Raw genomic sequence first — 22862 nt, 5'->3', positions numbered from 1 at the left:
AGAAATTGTTCAGGTAAGCATGGGAGGAATGCTAGAAAAAGGCTGTATCTTGGGTAAAGGCAACAAGCTTGTGGACAAGGTCATCCATTAGACAATAAGTTATCTGACAACAGAGATGGATCGTCAACTCTTCAGCACATAGCATAGCACCTAGCACATAGATTTTCTTGTTAAACAAGACATAAGAAAGAGTCTGGAGTCTGGAACCAGGTAATGAAGGCATATTCAGGTAATTGGGCAGAATCAGACACTTAAGCAAGATTTGAAGTATCTGGAAAATAATAATTAGAGTAGACAACACATCTAGAATCCAAAACAAGGATTGGGGCAGGAGAGGAAAGCCAGGCAAGGGGAAAGAGTAGAGATAAATAGGTGAAAAGGAGAGATTGCTGATAGACACATCCTAATCTACTGCATGAAACAGGTCTGCCTACATGCATCACATTTCCCCTAAAAAGCATGTTGTCAAGGCCATTATGTACTAGTAGGCACTTATATGCTGCACAATTCTTACATAGATCACAAGATTATGAGTTTTAAATGTCTTCTAAACAAAGCAAAAATGACTACCAGATATGGGATTGTTAGTCTAATTCAGCATTTAATCACTCCTCCTTCTAGATCATGGTAAGGTCCTTCCTTAGGAAGAAATAACTCTAGAAGATGTGGGAAACCATCTGGCCAATTCTGCCCAAACTCTTGCAGCAGGAAGCTCCATTTCATGGTAGCAAATGAGACCCAAGGTACAATGCTGAATTTTTAAAAAATGTAATTCCCATACATTTTTTTTTCTTTGCTTCCATTTCATTGACTATTGGGGATCCAGAAGAAAAACAGTGAGCAATCAATGGATTGTTTTTTGCTTTAATGGTGAGAACTGAAACCAACATTGTTCCCCCTGTGTTAAGTGATACTGGGAAGAAACATATTATCCCAGGTGGGTCTTTTGGAAGCAGACTAAGAAACGGAGATCAGTGTGCAGAAGATTTATTAGGGCATACTCTTGGGATTAACATTTCTGGGTTGCTAGGGAAAGAAGTAAAATTGAGCAGAGAGAGAGCTTGAACTGTGGTAATAGTCCCACTGGAAGTCTAAGCTGACCAAAGGGAGTTCTAAAGCTGGGATGACCCTTCAGAATTGTTCTGAGTTGGGATAAAAGGGGCCCCAACCTCAGCGACTTTATATATCACATTAGTCAGTGGATGCGGGGTGCCTTTGAAAGGGGGCATGGTACAATTATCTATTGCGGCATAACAAACAATCCCAAACTTAGTGGCATAAAACAACAACTGCCATTTGTTATTATTATCTCAATAGTTTTGAGTGTTGACTGGGCTCAGCTCCATGGCTTTTAGTTAGGGTCTCTCATGTCATTGCGGTCAGGTAGTGGATGGAGCTGGAACTGTCTCAAAGGCTTCCTCACATGTCTGGTGTTTGATGATGGCTGTGGCTCAACCTCAGCTCTGGCTGCTAGCTGGAGCATGGCCTCTCCATGTGGTCTGACTTCTTCCTCACAGAGCAGATGTTTCTGAGAGCATTCCAAGAGTAACAGCAGAAGCTGTAAAGCCATTTATGACCTAGCTTCAGAAGTCACACTGCATTGGTTGAAGAAGATATAAATGTCTGCCCAAATTCAAGGGGAGTGGACATAGGTGCTACCTCTTGATGGGACAAATGGCAAGGTTATATTGTAACAAGAACATGTAGGAAGGAAGATACTGTTGTGGCCACTTTAAAAAAATATAATCTGCCATAGGACATGACATTGAGCGAGGCCACTATCATTAAATGAGGCAATCCTTTTAAGGTGTTAGCAACTGAGGGCTTTCTGCCATAGTAACCCCCCAGCAGTCAAAAAATAAGTCCCTTATTCTGGAAGCAAATCTGGGCATTCAGAGCATCCACCATATATATTTTCCTGTCCCAGAACTTTTTTTCTTTTCCAGCTTTATTGAGATGTAGTTAACATGTAACATTGTGTAAGTTTAAAGTGTACGAATATGTTGATTTGATGTACTTATATGTTGGGAAATAATTACCATAGTACCATTAGTTAACAACTCCATCACCTCACATAATTACCATTTCTTTTTTGTGGTAAGGATGTTTAAGATTTATTCTCTTAGCAACTTTCAAGTATATAATACCATATGTTAACTATAATCACCACACCATACATTAGATCTCCAGAACTTGTAACTGGAAGTTTGTACCCTTTGACCAGCATCTCCCTATTCCGCCTATCCCCCAGCCCCTGGCAACCACTATTCTATTTTCTGTTTCTATGAGTTTGGGTTTTTTAGGTTTCATATATAAGTAATATTATACATTACTTGTCTTTCTCTGATTTCTTTCACTTAGCATGATGTCCTCAAGGTCCATCCATGTTGTTGCAAATGGTAAGATATCCTTCTTTCTTATGGCTGAATAATCCATTGTTATATACCCATCTTCTTCATCCATTCATCCATTGACAGACACCTAGATTGTTTCCCTATCTTGGCTATTGTGAATAAGGCTCCAATGAACATGGGATTGCAGGTATCTCTTTGAGATCTTGTTTTCACCTCTTTTGGTTATATACCTAAAAGTAGGGTTGCTGGGTCATATGGTAGCTCTATATTTAACTTTTTAAAAAAGTTTTTATTTAAATTCCAGGTAGTTAACATACAGTGTAATATTATTTGCAGGTGTACAATACAGTGATTCAACACTTCCATACAACACCCAGTGCACATCACAAGTGCACTCCTTAATCCCCATCACCTATTTCACCCCTCCCCCCACCCACCTCCCCTCTGGTAATCATCAGTTTATTCTCACTAATTGAGTCTATTTCTTGGTTTGCCCCCCGCCCTCTTTTTCCCTTTGCTCATTTGTTTTGTTTCTTAAATTCCACATATGAGTGAAATTGTATGGTATTTGTCTATATTTAACTTTTTAAGGAACTTCCATACTGATATTCATAGTGGTTACATCAATTTATATTCCACCAACGATGAATGAGGGTTCCCTTTTCTCTACATCTTAGCCAACACTTATTGTCATATTTTAAAATTTTGGTAATAGCCATTCTAACAGGTGTGAGGTGATATCTCACTGTGGTTTTGATTTATATTTCTCTGATGATTAGTGATGCTGAGCACCTTTTCATGTACCTGTTGGCCATCTGTATGTCTTCTTTGGAAAACTATCTATTCAGTTCCTATGCACATTTTTAATTGGATTTTTTTTTTTTTACTATTGAGTTGTATGAGTTTCTTTTATATTTTTGATATTAACCCCTTACCATATATATGATTTGCAAATATTTTCTCCCATTCTGTATGTTGCCTTTTCATTTTGTTGATGGTTTCTTTTGCTGTGCAGAAGCTTTTCAGTTTAATATAGTCTCACCTATGAATTTATGCTTTTTAGCTTGTGCTTTTGGTGTCATATCCAAAAGATTGCTACCAAGACCAAAATCAAGGAGCATCTTCCCTATGTTTTCTTCCAGAAGTTTTACAAGTTCAAGTCTTAAGTTTAAGTCTTTAATCCATCTTGAATTAATTTTTGTGAGTGGTGTAAGATAAGGGTCCAATTTCATTCTTCTGCATATGATTTTCCATTTTTCCCAACACCATTTACTGAAGTGAATGTCCTTTCCCCCACTGACTATATTCTTGGCTCCCTTGTCATATATTAGTTGACCATATATGTGAGTGTTTATTTCTGGGCTCTCTATTCTATTCCATTGACCTCTGTGTCTATTTTTATGCCATGAAAACACAGTGTATAAAACAATATACATTCAATGTATTGTATATTTTCATATGCTTTCATGTTACTAATTATCATTCTTTTATTTCAGCTTGAAGAACTCCTTTTAGCATTTCTTGTAAGGCAAGACTAGTAGTGATGAACTCCCTCAGCTTTGTCTGGGAAAGTCTCTGTCTCTCATTTCTAAAGGACAACTTTGGTGAATAATCTTGGCTGGCTTTTTCTTTCTTTCAGTACCTTGGATATATCATCCCACTGTCTCCTGGCCTACAAATTTCTGCTGAGAAATCCACTGACAACCTTATGGAAGTTCCCTTGTAAGTTACGAGATTACTTTCTCTTGCTGATTTTAAGAATCTCTCAGTTTTTTGGGGCACCTGAGTGGCTCAGTTGTTAAGCGTCTGCCTTCGGCTCAGGTCATGATCCCAGGGTCCTGGGATCGAGCCCCACATCAGGCTCCCTGCTCAGCGGGAAGCCTGCTTCTCCCTCTCCCACTCCCCCGGCTTGTGTTCCCTCTCTGGCTATGTCTCTCTCTGTCAAATAAATAAATAAAATGTTAAAAAAAAAAAGATTCTCTCAGTTTTTGATTTTTGACAGTTTAAAATGACGTGTCTTGGAGAAGATCTCTTTAAGCTGAATTTGTTTGGTGGCCCATGAGCTTCATGAACTTGGATATCCAAATCTCTCCCCAGATTTGAGAAGTTCTCAGCCATTTTTTCTTTCATTAAACTCCCTTCTTTCTTCTCTTGCTCTTCTTCTGGAACTCCGTTAATTCTCAGATTATTTCTTTTGATGGTATCATACAGAACAAGCAGGCTTTCTTCACTGTTCTTCCTTCTTTGTTCTTTGTTCTCCTCTGACTGGATAATTTTAAAATTCTACCTCACAGATTCTTTCTTTGCCTGATGCATTCTGTTATCGATGGTCTGTACTGCATTCTTCATTTCATTCATTATATTCTTCAGCTCCAGAATTTCTATTCAGTTTTTTTTATTTCTATCTCTTTGTTAAACTTGCATTTACTCATGTATTATTTTCTTGATTTCATTGAATTATCTTTGTGTTTTCTTGTAGCTCATTGAGTTTCCTTAAAACAGCATTTTGAATTCTTTATCAGGTAAATCAAGGTCTCCATGTCTTTGGGATTGGTTACTGAAGGATTATTGTGAGCTAGTGATGATGTCATGTTTCCTTGATCCTTCATTTTCCTTGAAATTTTGTGTTGCTGTCTTCACATTTGAATTAGCAGTCTTTGCTAACTTCCTTCAGGAAAGAAATACCTTCCATTAGCCCTGCTAGGGATTCTGAGGCTTTCGCAGACCTTCTATGGATATACCTGTTCCATGTTTCTTGCTCCCCCTTGTGGCAGAATTCTTAAGCTTGTATGTCTTCTCTTGATCCTGTAGCATACCAGAGCAAGGGCTGACAGTCTTCTTTTTGTTTTCCCAAAGGTGGATTAAAGCTCAAGTTTGTGGTCTCTCCCTGAACCACAGATTTGGGCTGGCACAGGTTTTTGTGTGTGCTCACCAGCCATCTGCCAAAGCTTGCTCTCACCATTGCCATTTGGAGCATGAACAGGGAGCTGTCCACAGGGTGTGAGCATGTGTGGGTAAGGCACAAAAGCACTGGGGGTGGGGGTGGTGTACCCATGAGACGGTTGGGAAAATCTGTGGGTGAGGTGTCCCTAGTGGTTTGTGTGCAGGCTTCTTGATGGAGTCTATGACATAGTTAGTAGAATCTGCATCCCTTTAATGCCCTCTGAGAGTCCTATCTGTCACTCTTCCAGTCTCTTCTTGCTCCCCAAGTCAAACAGCTCATGATTCAGTGATAAATGATAAATGGGGTAAGAGAGAAATGGGCCTTTCTGGCAGCAACCCATAAAATTAGGAAAGCTGAGTGTTCACTCACACACTCTCACTTTCTCCCATGTAAGAAATCACAGCCAAGAGGATCTCTCTTGGCCTTAAGCTGTGCCACTTTGGGGCACTCAAGCTGTTCTTGCCCTCTCCAGTGTGTCCACATTCATATGTGTGTGTGTGTGTGTGTGTGTCTTCCTGTAATACTGGAACTTCTCTACTGGAAACCTGAACTTCTACAAAGGCCCTCTTATCCATAGGTGATTGTCTGTGATGTGTTTTCCAGGGGTTCCCAGACTGTAGCCATGAGGGGCCAGAGTTGTTTCACAGGCCACTATGGGGCCCAAAGCCAGAACTGAGGTCTGTATGCCTGCTACCTGATGCACAGTTGGGTGAGATGCCCCTCAGTTTCCTTGGCGAATGGTGCTGCTCCCACAGTTCCCCACAAAGGTACTTTTGTCTGCAGATGGATGTCTAATTGCTGTTGTTAAGAGGAGGTAGAAATACGATTGACTAATGTCTTATTAAGCTGCCCCTGTGTTAAAAAGTTTGGGGACTATGCATACATTTTTATTGTCCCTATATTTAATAATGCTGACAATAAGAATAAAAATACCTTAGCTACTTGCTCCAGGAAATGCTTTCTCCTGAAAGAAAAGACTTTGAACCAGTTACAGTAGCTTGCTCATCAAACTCCCTTTAAGACCCTTGCTTCACTGGGCCCACCAATCCAATTAAACACTGCCCAGTCCCAGATAATTCCCTGCCTTGCATAGCCTGACTCAAAATCATCCAACTTAGGCCCTAAATCCCTATAAATATCATCCCTGAATTTACCCATTATGAGACACTACTAAAGTTCTTTTAAATTGATATTCTTACTTAGCTTTACTTGGTCAACTGGTTATTCTGGTGGCCTTTTAGGGAAGCTGACAACTAAGAATGAGAAAGTGTATACTCTGAAGAACCTTGTTCTACAGTGAGTTGACAAAATGAGAATGTTGTCATTTCAGAAAAAGCTGAGCTATTTATTAGTTTATCCACTGACAGCATGGAAAGTCAAATTCCTCCAACGGAATCATAAATTTCAGGATTCAAAAAGACTTGAAATTTATCTAGTCCAATCCATCTGCTTGATACAGATGGAGAAGAAGCTCAAATCTGGGCTCAAATTAGAGTAAATTTTAGAGACTCCTTCAGTGCAACCAAGGGTTTTGGGATTCCTCTCTACTCCCTTATCTCCCCACTTCGTTCTCTTCCTTTCCCTAGCCTTGGCATACCTTGTCCCTGTTCTTCCTCTTTGCAGATGACTAGAGAAAGTATCAGTCCTCCATCATGTTTTGGTGGAGGGTATCTGTGTTGCTACAGGGTTTCAGGGCTGGGTGTTTTCAACATATTTTTAAAAAACCTCCCATTCCAGGAAGCTAACATGTGGTCTCTATTATTTGAAAGGTCTCATTAAAATATAATACTGTCATATCCACACCCCTAGTTTTGAAGCTGAAGGGAAATGAGGGTTAAATTTTTGGGGTATAATCTCATAGATAATGGAAAATACTTTCTAGCAGTGTAGGCCTTCCTATCCATTTCACCCTGATAATTCTAGAAGGACTGAGGGAAAAAGTATTTTATCTTATCTTTACTAGAAAAATAACTAGGTGGGAAGGTTCTGGATTAGAGGTTTTTTCAAACATCTGTCTTTTAGCTAATTTATCCTTTATAAAAATGTGATTACCAGATCCTTAGTATATGTTAATTACTTGAAATGTCAGTGACTTGAAATGAAAAATATATTTGATAGTAATTTTAGTAACAAGTGACAAATTGTTATTCACATATTAGTGAGGAAAAAATCTATGTATGCACATGTGACAAAGATTATTGGAAATATTTTTATAAATAAAAGTGAAAAGAAGTTGCACACGGCTCTGAAGAGTTTCCCACTGGACTCTTACTGTGTGAAGATCAAGTGTTATACAGAGCTGATGACCTTTCATGAGTCTCAGGATTTCTTCCTTTTCTTTTTTTCCCCCCCGTTGACTACTTGCTTCTCCCACATCACAGGTAATTAACAACAGATGATTTCTTGTATAGCTTTTATTTTTATGTTGGTTTAAGTATTGCTATATCCCATATTATTTTCAACTGTAGAGTTTAACAATCCACCCCTGGACAGTTTTTACATGTTAATAAGTCTGTATATGCATATGTGATGGTCGGAGCATGTCTTTGTAGTAACACAATGCACTCTTTATGATACTGCACTGAGTTCAGATTTTTTTTCTAAACTGCAACAAAATGTGAACCTTCTAAATTCATGTTAGAAATACAGATACAGTCCACAGACCTTTCTTTTTAACAGGACCCACACATAGATACAGCCTATGGACATTCCTTTTTAATGGAATGAGACACAAACTACACCAACTACACTGACTACACCACACAAACTACAAACTACACCAACACTGTGTTCCTGAGTTTTCTTTATCTTGTAAAAAAATAATTTGTGTTTCACATGGAAAAAAATATCAGACTTCCAGGTATTTTTTTTTGTTAGTGTACTCTCAACACATTAAAGGATGAAATGATCTATAAAAACACAGATGATGTGAGAAGGGAAAAGTAAGAGCTCCAAATACATTTTGCACATGATTCTACACAGTTTAAAGATGCATTACATATTCAGCTCTGAGGTCCTCAAAATAAAAATTTTTGCCATTTTACTCAACTCTAATACTAAGTGATCAATTTTAAGAAAATATTCAAAGACCGTGCAAAAAAATATTCAAATTTTCTACTAATAATTGTTTAATATACATTAGCAAAAAAGTTTATTATTTTCCTTATGGACGTTCATTAAAAATCCTGTCAGAATCATGAGCACCCCTGTGAAGTACAATTACATTTGTTCCCCTCCTCCTCCTTTCCACAAACATCTCCAGTCTCTCAGTATTTATATATGAATTCTAAAACATTGACAATAAAGCAATCTTCCCTCTTATGACTTCGGCAAGTGACTCCAAATCAAAAGAAATATTACCTATAATGTGAAATTTATTTTTAAATGTATCTGTTCCACAAGACTCTGATTTAAAAACTGCATAGTGATCAAATATGTTATTCCTCTGTATTTGGGCTTAAGAAAGTATATCAGAAACATCTCTCAGTAAATAAAGGATTTTAAAATAGAATGTGCATGGTCATGCAATCTTACATGTCTGGAGAAAAACTTCTAAAGTAATTTAATGCAGAACCAACTGTAGAAATTTCAAATAACTATTCTCAAATATGAGGAACATTATCATGGCATCCTTTCTTTTTTGTCCTCTGTTGACTTCTCTGCCTCTTACCACCCTTGCCCCAAACCATAATTGTGATTATCCTTAGAAGACCAGAATAGACTTTTATTTTCTTCAGGAGCTACACAGTTCTCCTGGGTAAACAGGAGGATGCGAGTGTATTGGCTGTGAAACCAGACTACCAAGGATAGATTCCAAGTGCCATCACTTAGCAAGTTACCTTTCCTGCGCCTCAGTTTACTTATCTTAAAATAGAGATATAGATATATGTATATATACATATATATTTTTCTATCCAGAGTTGTGTCCACTTCCATTTGGAGACCATGGTATTAGATCCCTTTGGGGTTCATCCGAGGCCCCAGTGAGGGCTGGGCCAGCATGGGTTATGCAGAGGGGGTAGGGGAATAGAAGTGTACAGAACTCTGGGCCCCTCACCCCTGCTGCAGTGAAAGAGCTCCAATTTCATTTATATTACATTTTACGTATTAACCTTTCTAACAAATTTTCTTTGGAACAAAGAATTACACAGCTAAAACATGTTTGAAACTTTCCTCTGGAGAAGCCTAGAAGCCCATGATCCACAGTCTGACAAATGCTTAAAACTGAACCCTGAACAGTAACAGTCTTTTATTAAAGAGCTACATATGCCAGTTCCTAGGCTTTATGTTTTTTAAAACTTTTCTTGCATGCAAAATCACAGCCTTAGACCTAAAAGAGAAAATACTTTAGCCAAACATGCTATGAAAGTTTTGAATATAATTAAATGCTAAGTAAAAAACATTGGTTAAAAAATGCACTAAGCTTTTTTCTTGACTGTGACATTTAGTAAAAAGTTTTGAACATTTTGGAAAAAGATAACATTAAAGCAAAGCTTAAAAAAGGATATGGTTCTTGCGATATTTCAGTAAGTTTAATCTTGGTTTGTCTAGGGGCTTTGGAAATACCAGCTAACTCATGCATCTTAAGGTAATATAAAATCAGTGGACTCTGACCTCCAAAATTGAAGAGCACACGGTTAAACTCTGGACCAGTGCTAATATAATGGGACTGTAAAGGGAAGAAAAAAATCAAGTCAATTATTACTTTTATCTGTTTTCAAAGAACTGTAAATAAATATAACTTCATTGTAACTATAAATAAAGTTACTATTTGGTATACTAAAATAAATAAAAAGAAACTCTGTAAAGCATCTTTTTTAAAAAAGATTATTATTTATTTTAGAGAAAGAGTGAGTGAGCACAGGCGGGAGGGGCAGAGAGAGAGAGGGAGAGGGAATCCCAAGCAGGCTCCCTGTTGAGTGGGGATCCCCATGCGGGGCTCCATCTCAGGACCCTGAGATCATGACCTGAGCTGAAATCAAGAGTCAGACGCTTAACTGACTATGCCACCCAGGCACTCCAAGCATCTTCTTAAATAAAGAAATTTACTATAGTGTGAATCTATGAGTTCATGCAGTAAGACCCTTCTAGCCTTCTTATTTATCAGCTTGATAAAGGTTAATAGAGATTATTCTGTCTGAAGAACAGAAATAAAAAAGAAAGAAGAAAATGAACAGAACTCCAGAAAAAGGGACAGGAAAAAATGTGAAGAAAAACATGACCAAAACCTCCAAACATTTGTGGAAAACATATCCAAGAAGCTTAACTCCAAGTAGGAAAAATACTCACCTAGACACATCATACTCAAAGTGTTGAAAGACCAAAACAAAAAGAAAAATCTCAAAAGCAGCAAGAGAAAAACAACATATAAGGGAACCCCAATAAGATTAAAAGCCGAATTTTTATCAGAACAAAGGAAGCCAGAAGGCAGGTGGATAATGTAACCAAAGTGCTGATGGAAAAAACTGTTGACCATGAATTCTCTGTCAGGGAAAGTGACCATAAATATAATTGCTTATTACTGGCTTCTTGTGGGATACAAGGTCAGTACAGCAACTACATATATTATGTCTTTCCTCCATTTTTGTAATGCATAGATGAGAGATTTATTATTTCCACTTCCTGTGAGGAAGCAAGATTTTATTCTCATTTGCTTTTACTAATACATAAAAGTTCTCTTGTGTTTCTTTTGCTTATGGTCACTTTTTCATTGCTTTCCTTCAGAGATGCTCCATAATTATTTTGAACAGTAGGACTATCATAATCAAAAGCAATTCTTTGATGGTGAAAACTCAATGTCAAAATCAGACATATTTCCTATTACGTAAATAATTTACTCCATCTCAATCTCCCATGAAAATTCACATTAGGTTATATCTAGCCTGATCTTTTTAAAAAATTTTTTATTTAAATTCAATTTAATTAACATATACTGTATTATTAGTTTCAGAGGTAGAATTTAGTTATTCATCAGTTGCATACAACACCCAGTGCTCATTATATCACATGCCCTCCTAATGCCCATCACCTAGTTACCCCATCACCCCACCCACTTCCCCTCCAGCAACCCTCAGTTTATTTCCTATAGTTAAAGAGTCTTATGATTTGCCTTCCTCTCTGTTTTCCTCTTATTTTATTTTTCCTTCTCTTTCCCTATGTTCATATGTTTCTTAAATTCCACATATGACATCAGATGATAATTGTCTTTCTCTGACTGACTTATTTCACTTAGCATAATACACTCTAGCTCCATCCATGTTGTTGCAAATGGCAAGATTTCATTCTTTTTGATGGCTGAGTAATCTTTAAATTGCATGCAAAATCAGACCAAGCTTTGTCTAGATTAAAAGGAAATGCTGCCTGTCTAGGAAGATGTTTTATGACTCTTTTCCTGGCTTCTGCCTTGGATATTGTAAGATAGAACCTAGATCTTACTGAAATTCTAGAAATAGACATTTCTGTTATTTTTCTGCAGTTATCCATTTTTAAAATAGGAAAACCGCAGTTAATACCTGCTTCTTCCTTTCTAATGGCCCCTGATTTTTTAAGGGTAGTTCAACCTGACAAAAGCAGAACTAGGTATTAAATGCATATCCAGTGTTTTGTGGAGCCTTAGCCATTTTCTTAGATACTTTAAAGTGGAAGGTTTGAAGTTGCCCAAAGAACTCTTGCTAGAGATATTCCAAATAGCCAAAACAATTAGCAGAAGCTCCATTACTTCCATCTATCCCACAAAAGACAATGGCAGAAAATTATCAGAAAACTTTAAGGTTCCATCAAACAAGACTTTTATAGTCAAGAGTCAACCTAGTACTAAATTGGAGAACCAAGCAATCCTATAAACTTTGGAAGTGTTACAAGAGAAGAGCTAGAAGGTCCAAGGGATGATTTTGGTGTTTAATTTTTTTGGTTAATTTATTAAAGGATAATTGCTGATGATGACTAGAAAGCTAAACTTTCATTTTTGAGGTTTGCCTGTGCACCTTGCCAATGTTCATAATGGCATTGAGAAGCCACAGGCCCCCATTCAACATCTGGACAACACTTATGCTTAGAAAATTCTTTATGATGAACTGAAAACTATCTCCCTATAGCTTTCACTTATGGGTAAACAAAAACTTTTTGGTTTGTACTGGTAAAAAAAATTTTGAGCCACACAGAAAAAGCCTAATCCTGCTTTCCTACAGTAGCTCTCTACATACTTGAAAACAGTTATTATGGCCACCAGAGTCTTTTTTTTTCTAGTGGAAATACCTTTAAATATTTTGCTGATTGCTGAAAAAAATATGGTTTCAAAGCCCTTCATCATCCTGATTATTTTCTATTCAGACCACTTCTGTTTGTCTACACCCTTTCACAATGTGGAACTCCAAAATGAACATAATACACAATTGTTTAATCAGCACAGAGTAGATCCCACATGTCTGTTTATATAGCTCAAGAATGCAGTAGATTTGGGGGTCAACAACATTCTCTGTTGATACATACAGAGGTTACTTTAAAAGACAATTTTTAAATCTTTTCAGATGCCTCTATCCCATGGCTTTATTATCCTATACTTATGCAGCTATAATTTTGGACCTTTATGCTTTTTCCATAATAAAACTTTATCTCTAAGATACTTGATGCCCAATACTCGACTGTTGTAAACTTTTGGTCATCCAATGTGTTTGTAGTTTTTCCAAGGTTTATGGCATCTACATATCTAATAAAAATGGCAACCATATTTTTATCCAAGTTTTTGATAAAATAATCTACATAGGACAGGGCCAATGATGCAGTGATGTGGTGCATTACCAAAGGTGTATCTGCAATTTGCTTTCCATCTTTTAACAGCGTCATCTGAAAAAGGTTGTTCAGTCAGTTATAAATCCACCTGTCCATATTTCTTCAATTTGTAAACAAGGTACAAAGAGCCATTTTTAGTGATTGCTGAAGATCACATATACAATTTCTATTACATTTCCTGATTTCTAAATCCAGCAATATTGTACGTGTCCCCCACCCCCAATGGTGTGGTAGCATCATTGATCCCAAATTGACTCCTAGAGATCACCAGTTTCTATTTTAAGGACTTACAAACCATATATATATATATATATATATATACATATATATATATATAGCTTATATATATATAAAATATATATATATAATATATATATATAACACTATAAGCACTGTTCTATATATCTGGATTATTAAAGATCAGGAAATATATGAATACTGACTTCAGAAAGTGGTTTTTAAATAGGCATAACATAAAATTTATGGTCAGACTTGACTAGACAATTCAGACAAAATATTAGCAATAAAGACTGCAACAAATTTAAAACCTAGTTGTCTAACAAGAGATCAAATTCAGAATACCAAGCCAGTAAACTCATCAAATCTTGGCTAAAGCAACACAAAATGGAGAAGTCCATAAGGATCTCTATTAGGGAGGCACTATCAGAAACATGGAAAAACTAAGCAACCAAGACTTATCAGTAATAGTATCTACATATGGCCAGTTATCCCAGGATCATGGTTTAAGAGGTAGGGACAGGTCAGCCATTGCTGAAAACTCTTATGAAGTTTTCCCTGCAACCCTGACTAGAACTTATTGAGATCAGAGCCATGTTTGTATATCAACCCAAGGACAAGCAGTGCCAGAAGTTGCGAAAAGATGAATGGTATGGTTTATCTTTTTAGTTTAGAGATGAGGATATTTTCAAAAAACAATAAGACTTTTTAACATTAAGATTATCCTCTCCAATAAATCACTTTTGATCATTAAATTTTTCTAAGACATATGTCAGGAATGTAATAATGAACACTGCCTATATGAAGCTGTTCAACTAATTATAAAGCAAATTAAAGAAGTAAGAACATTTTTAATAATTACTATGCTCCAAACCTTTGTTGTTAGTCTTGATACACTTGATTCTTCCTTGAATGTGGGCATTGTATATGCTCTTGGGTTCTTTAAAATTTTTGTCATATTGAAGTCTATAGCTAAAAGAGAAAACAAAATATTTTCTTAAATTCTGGCTTTTTTTTCCTTTACAAAAAGGCATAATGCTTTTTTCTTTTAGCAATGTACTCTAAACATGGAAAGAACCAAAAATAGATGAGATAGAGGTTAAGATATTGTTATAGCTTGCCTCAGTTAGAGGAAATAAATATAACATCTCATTTTTACTTAACAAGGCTTTAGAATTGATAAAACTCATTTACTTATAGTATATCATATTACTGTCACAAACATTCTGTGAGCCAAGTCAGATTTTCCACAATTTACAGGTGATAGTGTAGGAAATTGTATGACTCTAAGCTATATCTCTAAGGTATCATTTAAGACACAGGCCTAGGTCTTTTGCTTCAGAGCCCAGAGCTTTGTCCATGACCCTCTAGTTTAATGCAATAGGAGGGTTGGGCCTCTGCATGTTAGGGTCCACCTTTTCCATACACTGGCAACAAACCCAAATAAGGAAAGACTTGGTAAGTTTTCCCTGCAAGCAGCATGAATATACATGAAGGTAACCTTGCCATGTCTTAAAGAAGAGGAGAACTGTATGGTTTAATTGGTATGTCAATCCGCCTAAAAAAACAAGCTAGTTATTAAGCATACCTTAATACAGAGCAGAGAAAACAGGTAACCTGAGGTTTGTACTAGATTGTGGCACTGATTATTATTATCAGGTACCAGGTAGGCTAATTGGATCTACAGGTTGTAATGTTGATGATAAAGCTCTGAAGAGTTAAGGAAAGTCACTCAGATTGATTTTTGACACTAGACATTCAAAGGTATTAGATAAAAGTCTGAAATGTTAGAGGCAAGTAGACATTTATCTCTGACAAAGGAAAGAATTGGTTAGGAACCTGAATTTTAAAATTTTGAGTGGAACCAAGGTTATATTAAGTTGAAGTTAGAATGGGCAAGAAAGGTAATAAACCATATGATTTATTTTCTTTAAAACATGCTCAAAAACAAACAATCTCTTATAGAGGGGCATCTGGCAATATCTACAAAAATACAGACATATTTTCTCTTTGACCCAGCAATCCCTCTTCTGAGACTATATCCTATACAATCTCCTATGTAAGTATGAGAGAACACAAGTACAAGGGTATTGATTGTGGCATAACTTACAAAATTTAGGGATTATAAACAACCCATGTATTTAATAGTAGTCAAGTACTAGTTAAAAAAAGGCACCCCATTTGATGGAAAACTATGCAGCTATAAGAAGAAATGAGGAAGATCCCTATACTGATTTGAAGAGGTCTACAGGTCATATCATTAAGTGATGAAAGCAAGGTACAGGACAGAGTACATAATTTGATTGAATATATACAGTGTGCTAACTTTAGTATAAGAATATATTGTATTTGCCTTCATTTGTATAAAGAAACACTGGCAAGATAAGTAAAAAACAAACAAAAATATTCTCTGGGAGGAATAATTAAAAAAATAAAACTTGCTCAATTTTGAATCATTCTTAAATACATATTTAGGTAATATTATTTAATTTCTGGTCTCTATGAACAGACATAATATTAAGAGGACCTCTACTTCATGTCCATTGTATCTACAGAAAAACTCTTACTTTTCAGAATATTTAACCCTGGTTGTAAAATCAGTCAATAGAAGGTCATATACATTAATATCAGGCGAAAATCCCCAGCTGGGAGTAATGGCAAAAGACAAAAAAGTAAGAGATACATGAAAAACACAAAGCAAGGAAATTTTAGGAGTAAAAGTTTCAAAGAAAAAATTTGCAAAAAAAATCCCACAAAAAAGAAAAACCCCACCCAGATATGATAAGAGTAATAGTAATCTTAAAATGACTATATTTATTAGCTTTCTTCTCCTATAGTCCCCTAATCCATAATTTATTATAGGTGAGAATATCAATTTTCCCCTGATTACAGTTTTCCTATATCCTCTGTTCTCATATCCCTAAAAGCTTGAGAACAAGATCATCTGAAAAACCAAAAGTGATTCTATTTGATAAAACCATAAGAAAATATGTCTCAGGGCACCTCAGTGGCTCAGTTGGTTCAGTGTCTGACTCCTGATTTCAGCTCAGGTCATGATCTCAGGGTTGTGAGGTGGAGCCCATGTTGGGCTCCATGCTGGGTGTGGAGCCTGCTTAAGATTCTCTCTCTCCCTCTCCCTCTGCAGCCCCCCACCCCCACTCTCTTTCTCTCTCTCTCTCTCAAAAAAATCTCAGCTGTTCTTATTAGGCTTCAGAAATTTCACTAGTGACAAAATATTCTACTCTTACTCTACCTACGTTGGAAAAAATTCATTTCCATAATTATCCCCTTTTTATTTTAGGGTTTTTTTTTTTTTAAAGATTTATTTATTTGAGAGAGGGAGAGAGAGAAAGAGAGGAGCACACACAAGTAGGGGGAGGGGAAGAGGGAGAGAATCTCCAAACAGACTCCCTGCTGAGCATAGAGTCTGACACAGGGCTCTATCGCACAACCCATGAGATCACAACCTGAGCCAAAACCAAGAGTTGGACAGTTAACCAACTGAGTCTTCCAGGTGCCCCTATTTTAGGGATGTTTAAAAGGGAGACACTTATGCAAGTAAGTATGATTATCTCTATCCACTTTTGTAGTTTCCACTAATAGTCTTTCTGAGATGCAAATAACTCATATATCTCGACAAAATTAAACTTCATACAGGCCATATGTATTAATACAATTATTGAATAAACTATAGAAACAAAAGAAGTGTTACTCAGAGACTCATTTCAGAATATATCTAACTTAAATTAGAATTACTCTTAGAAAGAGACTTTTATCTAGTATTGAAGGGGAAACAAAGGAAAGAGAAAACACAGGTAGTCATTCTGCAAAATATATGTGATCTGAGCAAATAAGAAGTAAAACACAATTTTGTTTCAGTAATATAGGAAAATGATACAATTATTTTGAAGAAAGTATTGCATACCCATGAATATGTTCTGTCTTATTGCATATATTTTCTTATGCTTCCCAGATTTTTTCAGATCCCTATACATATACTTCCCCAAGTCCCTTCAATCTTAGCATTCGCAAACCCAATGATAGGTTTGTTTACATATTAGACCTCAAACAAGTTACATCTGTCTACATAGCTATATGTAGAACCATTCTCCCACCTCTCTATATGCAATTTGTTTTAAATTAGCAAAATGAAGCATTAAGGACTTCTTCACAATGCTCTAAGGTACAATTAAATTTCTTTTCCTAGTAATGTTAACATAACATATATAATTGCGAATAATCTCACAGAGAGGTTAGAGAGTTTAAGTGCCTACAAATGTACTTTGTTAACTATGAAGTGCTATATGTGTGTAAGGTATCACTAGCATCCTTGGGTTTCACCAACTTTGAGCTAAATTTAATATATTCAAGACATGAAGATTTTATGTGTAATAAGATAGTGATCCATATCACATTAGTTTCCCAAGGAAAATACAATATTATTACTTTATTTTGGCTTGGGAGTTTACTTCTTTCTATTACTTTTTTTTTTTTTTTAAGAGAGAGAGCGAGAAAGAGAGACATAGCAAGAGGGGCAGGGAGAGAGAATCTGAAGCAGACTCTGCCCTGAGCATAGAGCCTGATGCAGGGCTTCCTCCCATGACTGCAAGATCCTGACCTGACCCCACACCAAGAGTCGGATGCTCAATTGACTGAGCCACCCAAGTGCCCCTCTATTACTTCTTACTATGAATCATATCTGTGTCTTTAAGGACAAAATCATTGCTTAGACAAGTTATAGGGGCAAAATGAACAGTTTTTAAATATTTCTATGGTTTTGTATAAAGAACTAAGTGACAAGTATCTGAAATAAGGAACTAGTATATTTATGAACTAAGGCTCTATGGAGCCAAACATTACAAATGTAAACCAAAATAGCTTTTAAGCTTGACTTGATCAAAGGTGTTTTGGAAGGAAACTAGACCCATTTTAAGTCTTTCCTGTAGAATGGAAAACATTTAAAAAAACTGACCACTAAATGGGTTCTGAAGCAAAAATTAGAACATATTGTCTGGGAAACTCTTTTTTCCTATATCATATGTAAATTTATCTACATAAGAACTTTTAAAAAGATATAAAAATTAAGACTAATTTCATTGTACATGGTAACACAAAGTATAATTGCTAAAAATAATAAAATTGAAATGAATTGGGATTACCTTTATTTTATAACCAAGCCTTGACAGTCTTGCCTGGTGTCATAAAAATTCTTTACATTCTTCAGATTAGTGATTATATGACTTATTATTGATGGGTTGTATGTTGCAACTATGTTCCCACCATTCCACATCTTAAAATGTTCTATAAAAGAGAAGGCTAGGGCACAGACTTTTGTGGCTACTACCCCGAGGACCCATCTCTTGAAAACCTGGTTCTGGTAGCCAGCAAGGTTTGTGTTCATGGGTTCTATAGGACAGTAGCAAACAAAGAAACAGCTCTTTATTTGCTATCACCCCAGGGCTCAGCGCAGAGAAAACAGACAGAAATGTCCATCTCCTAATCTTCTGAAAGACATATATTTGCATATTTTCAAAGCTACTGCCTGAGGGTCTGGCTTCCACTCAGCCTGAATCTAAATATTGACCGAGATCCTTCCCTTTGGGAGACTGACAGTTCTTGACACACCCTCAACTACTAGGAGCCACTAAGAACAAAGTAGGCTGCTTTAACAAATCACAAATGAGAAAAACCAAGAGGTAGGGCAGGGTTGAATGGTAAGATTCATCTCCTACAAAAGGCTACTCCTTCAAGACTGGGAGAAGTGGCTGTTTTACCTAATGCATGGAAACCACAGAGAGTCTAGGAAAATGAAGAAACAGAGGAATATGTTACAAATGAAAAAACAAGTTAAAACCTAAGGGGAAAAAAATTAACAAAACAGAGATAAGTGATGTACTTGATAAAGAATTCAAAGGAAATCATAAAGGTGCTCACTGAGGTCAGGAGAACAATGCATGCACAAAGTGAGAATTCTAATGCAGAGATAGAAAATATAAGGAAGTACCAAACAGAAATCTCAGAGCTAAAGAATACAATAACAGAACTGAAAAATACAATAGAGGGGTTCAATAGAAGACTAGATGACATGGAATAAAGGATCACCAAACTTGAAAACTAGGTAGTGAAATTCATCCAATAAGATCAGTAAAGAAGACAAAGAGGAAGAAGGAGGAGGAGGAGGGGGAGGAGGAGGAGGAGGGAGGACAGGATGAGGAGGAAAAGAGGAAGAATCAAGAAGAGTAAAGATAGCTTAAAGGACTTATGAGGCAACCTCAAGCAGATCATATAATATTTGCATTATAGGGGTCTCAGAAGGAGAAAAGAGAGAGAAAAAGGTCAGAAAACTTATTTGAAGAAATAATAGCTAAAAACTTCCCTCACCTATGGAAGGAAATATACATCTAGATCAAGGAAGCCCAGAGTTCCAAATAAAATAACACCAAAGAGATCCACACCAAGACACATTATAATTAAATTCTCAAAAGCTAAAGACAAGGAGAGAATCTTATATGCAGCAAGGGAAAAACAATTTGTTATGTACAAGGAAACTCCCATAAGATTATTAGATTTTTCAGCAAAACTTTGAAGGCCAGAAGGCAGTGACATGATATATTCAAAGTGCTGAAAGAAAAAAACCTGCCAAACAAGAACACTCTACCCAGCAAAGCTGTCCTTTAGAATTGAAGGAGAGATAAAGAGTTTTCCAGATGAACAAAAGCAAAAGGAGTTCATCACTGCCTTACAAGAATGTTAAAGGGATTTCTTTAAGCTGAAACCAAAGGATGCTAATTAGTAATAGGAAAACACATGAAAGTATAAATCTCACTAGTAAAGGTAAATACATAGCAAAATTCAGAATAATCTTATGTTGTAAAGGTGGTGACTTAATCATTTACAAATCTAGTATGTAGGTTAAAAGACAAAAGTATTAAAAATAACTATAACTCAATAATTTGTTAATGGATACATAAAGTAAAAAAAATTGTGACATCAAAAACATAAACCATGGGGGAGGAATAATAATGTAAAATTTTAGAATGTGTTCAAACTTAAGTTGTTATCAACATAAATAGGTTGTTATAAATATAAGTTGTTTTAGAAACCCCTGGGTGGCTCATTCGGTTAAGCATCTGCGTTTGGCTCAGGTCATGATCCCAGGGTCCTGGGATTGAGTCCCACATCGGGCTTCTTGCTCAGCGGGGAGCCTGCTTCTCCTTCTGCCCCTACCCCCCACTCCTGCTCTCTCTCTCTCTCTGACAAATAAATAAATAAAATCTTAAAAAAATATAAGTTATTTTATGTAAGGCTCAATGTAATCACAAAACAAAAATTTATTTTTTTAAGAGGTAGAAACAATTTATTTATTTTTTTTACATTTTATTTTATTATGTTATGTTAGTCACCATACAATGCATCATTAGTTTTTGATGTAGTGATCCATGATTCATTGTTTTCGTATAACACCCAGTGCTCCATGCAGTACATGCCCTCCTTAATACCCATCACTGGGCTAAAACATCCCCCCACCCCCCTCCCCTCTAAATCCCTCAGGTTGTTTCTCAGAGTCCATAGTCTCTCATGGTTCATCTCTCCCTCCAATTTCCCCCCCTTCATTTTTCCCTTCCTTCTCCTAATGTCCTCCATGCTATTCCTTATGTTCCACAAATAAGTGGAACCATATGATAATTGACTTTCTCTGCTTGACTTATTTCACTGAGCATAATCTCCTCCAGTCCCATCTATGTTGATGTAAAAGTTGGGTATTCAACCTTTCTGATGACTGAGGGAATATTCCATTGTATATATGGACCACCTCTTCTTTATCCATTTGTCTGATGAAGGGCATCTTGGCTCTTTCCACAATTTGGCTATTGCAGACATTGCTGCTATGAACATTGGGGTGCATATGCCCTTTCTTTTCACTACATCTGTGTCTTTGGGGTAAATACCCAGGGGTGCAATTGCTGGGTCATAGGGTAGCTCTATTTCTAATTTTTTGAGGCACCTCCACACTGTTTTCCAAAGTGGATGTACCAACCTGCATTCCCACCAACAGTGTAAGAGGGTTCCCCTTTCTCCACAACCTCTCCAACATTTGTTGTTTCTTGCCTTGTCAATTTTTGCCATTCTAACTGGTGTAAGGTGGTATCTCAATGTGGTTTTGATTTGAATTTCCCTGATGGCTAATGATGATAAACATTTTTTCATGTGTCTGTCAGCCATTTGTATGTCATCTTTGGAGAAGTGTCTGTTCATGTCTTTTGCCCATTTTTTGACTTGATTATTTGTTTTTTGGGTGTTGAGTTTGAGAAGTTCTTTATAAATCTTGGAAACCAGCCCTTTATCTGTAGTGTCATTTGTAAATATATTCTCCCATTCTGTGGGTTGCCTCCTTGTTTTGTTGACTGTTTCCTTTGCTGTGCAGAAGCTTTTTATCTTGATGAAGTACCAAAAATTCATTTTTGCTTTTGTTTCACTAGCCTTTGGAGATGTATCTTGAAAGAAGTTGCTGTGGCCGATGTCAAAGAGGTTACTGCCTATGTTCTCCTCTAGAATTTTGATGGATTCCTGTCTCAAATTGAGATCTTTCATCCATTTTGAGTTTATCTTTGTGTATGGTGTTAGAGAATGGTCGAGTTTCATTCTTCTGCATGTGGCTATCCAATTTTCCCAGCACCATTTATTGAAGAGACTGCCTTTTTTCCATTGCATATTTTTTCCTGCTTTGTCAAAGATTATTTGACCATAGAGTTGAGGGTCCATATCTGGGCTCTCTATTCTGTTCCATTGGTCTATATGTCTGTTTTTGTGCCAGTCCCATGCTGTCTTGGTGATCACTGCTTTGTAATATAGCTTGAAATCGGGCAATGTGATGCGCCCAGCTTTGTTCTTCTTTTTCAACATTTCCTTGGTGATTCGGGTCTTTTCTGATTCCATACAAATTTTAGGATTGTTTGTTCCAACACTTTGAAAAATGTCATTGGAATTTTGATTGGGATGGCACTGAAGGTATAGATTGCTCTGGGTAGCATAGACATTTTAACAATGTTTATTCTTCTGATCCATGAGCATGGAATGTTTTTCCATCATAGTTGTTGATAATAATTTCTAATAATTGTTTCTATTTCCTTGGTGTTAGTTGTGATCTCTCCCCTTTCATTCATAATTTTATTAATTTGGGTCCTTTCTCTTTTCTTTTGGATAAGTCTGGTCAGTGGTTTATTGATCTTATTAATTCTATCAAAGAACCAGCTTCTAGGTTCATTGATCTGATCTACTGTGTTTCTGGTTTCTAATTCATTGATGTCTGCTCTAATCTTAATTATTTCTCTTCTAATGCACGGCATAGGCATCATTTGTTGCTTTTTCTCTAGTTCGTTAAGGTATAAAGTTAGTTGGTGAATTCGGGATTTTTCTATTTTTTTGAGTGAGGCTTGGATGGCTACGTATTTCCCCCTTAGGACCACCTTTGCAGTAACCCATAGGTTTTGGACCGATGTGTTTTCGTTCTCATTGATTTCCATGAATTGTTTAAGTTC

At 36.4% G+C, this 22862-nt stretch overlaps 1 protein-coding gene across 2 annotated transcripts in view; it reads right to left on the bottom strand.

The window, feature by feature from the left end:
• The window catches only part of FAM227B (family with sequence similarity 227 member B), a 210149-nt gene that overhangs the window by 19368 nt on the left and 167919 nt on the right, over window positions 1–22862 (bottom strand). The window contains exons 13-14 of one of the 2 annotated variants that reach the window (XM_078079389.1): window positions 14198–14295; window positions 9805–9967 (exon numbers count right to left, since the gene is read on the bottom strand). In XM_078079389.1, the coding sequence (XP_077935515.1) occupies window positions 9805–9967; window positions 14198–14295 (261 nt within the window). The remainder of the gene's footprint in view (window positions 1–9804; window positions 9968–14197; window positions 14296–22862) is intronic. The other variant, XM_078079388.1, reaches the window with a different exon arrangement.

Source organism: Halichoerus grypus, chromosome 8, assembly GCF_964656455.1.
Source record: "Halichoerus grypus chromosome 8, mHalGry1.hap1.1, whole genome shotgun sequence".
In the NCBI taxonomy this organism is placed as follows: Eukaryota; Metazoa; Chordata; class Mammalia; order Carnivora; family Phocidae; genus Halichoerus; species Halichoerus grypus.
The sequence above is the reverse complement of the archived record's forward strand: the minus strand, read 5'-3'. Positions and strand labels throughout refer to the sequence as shown.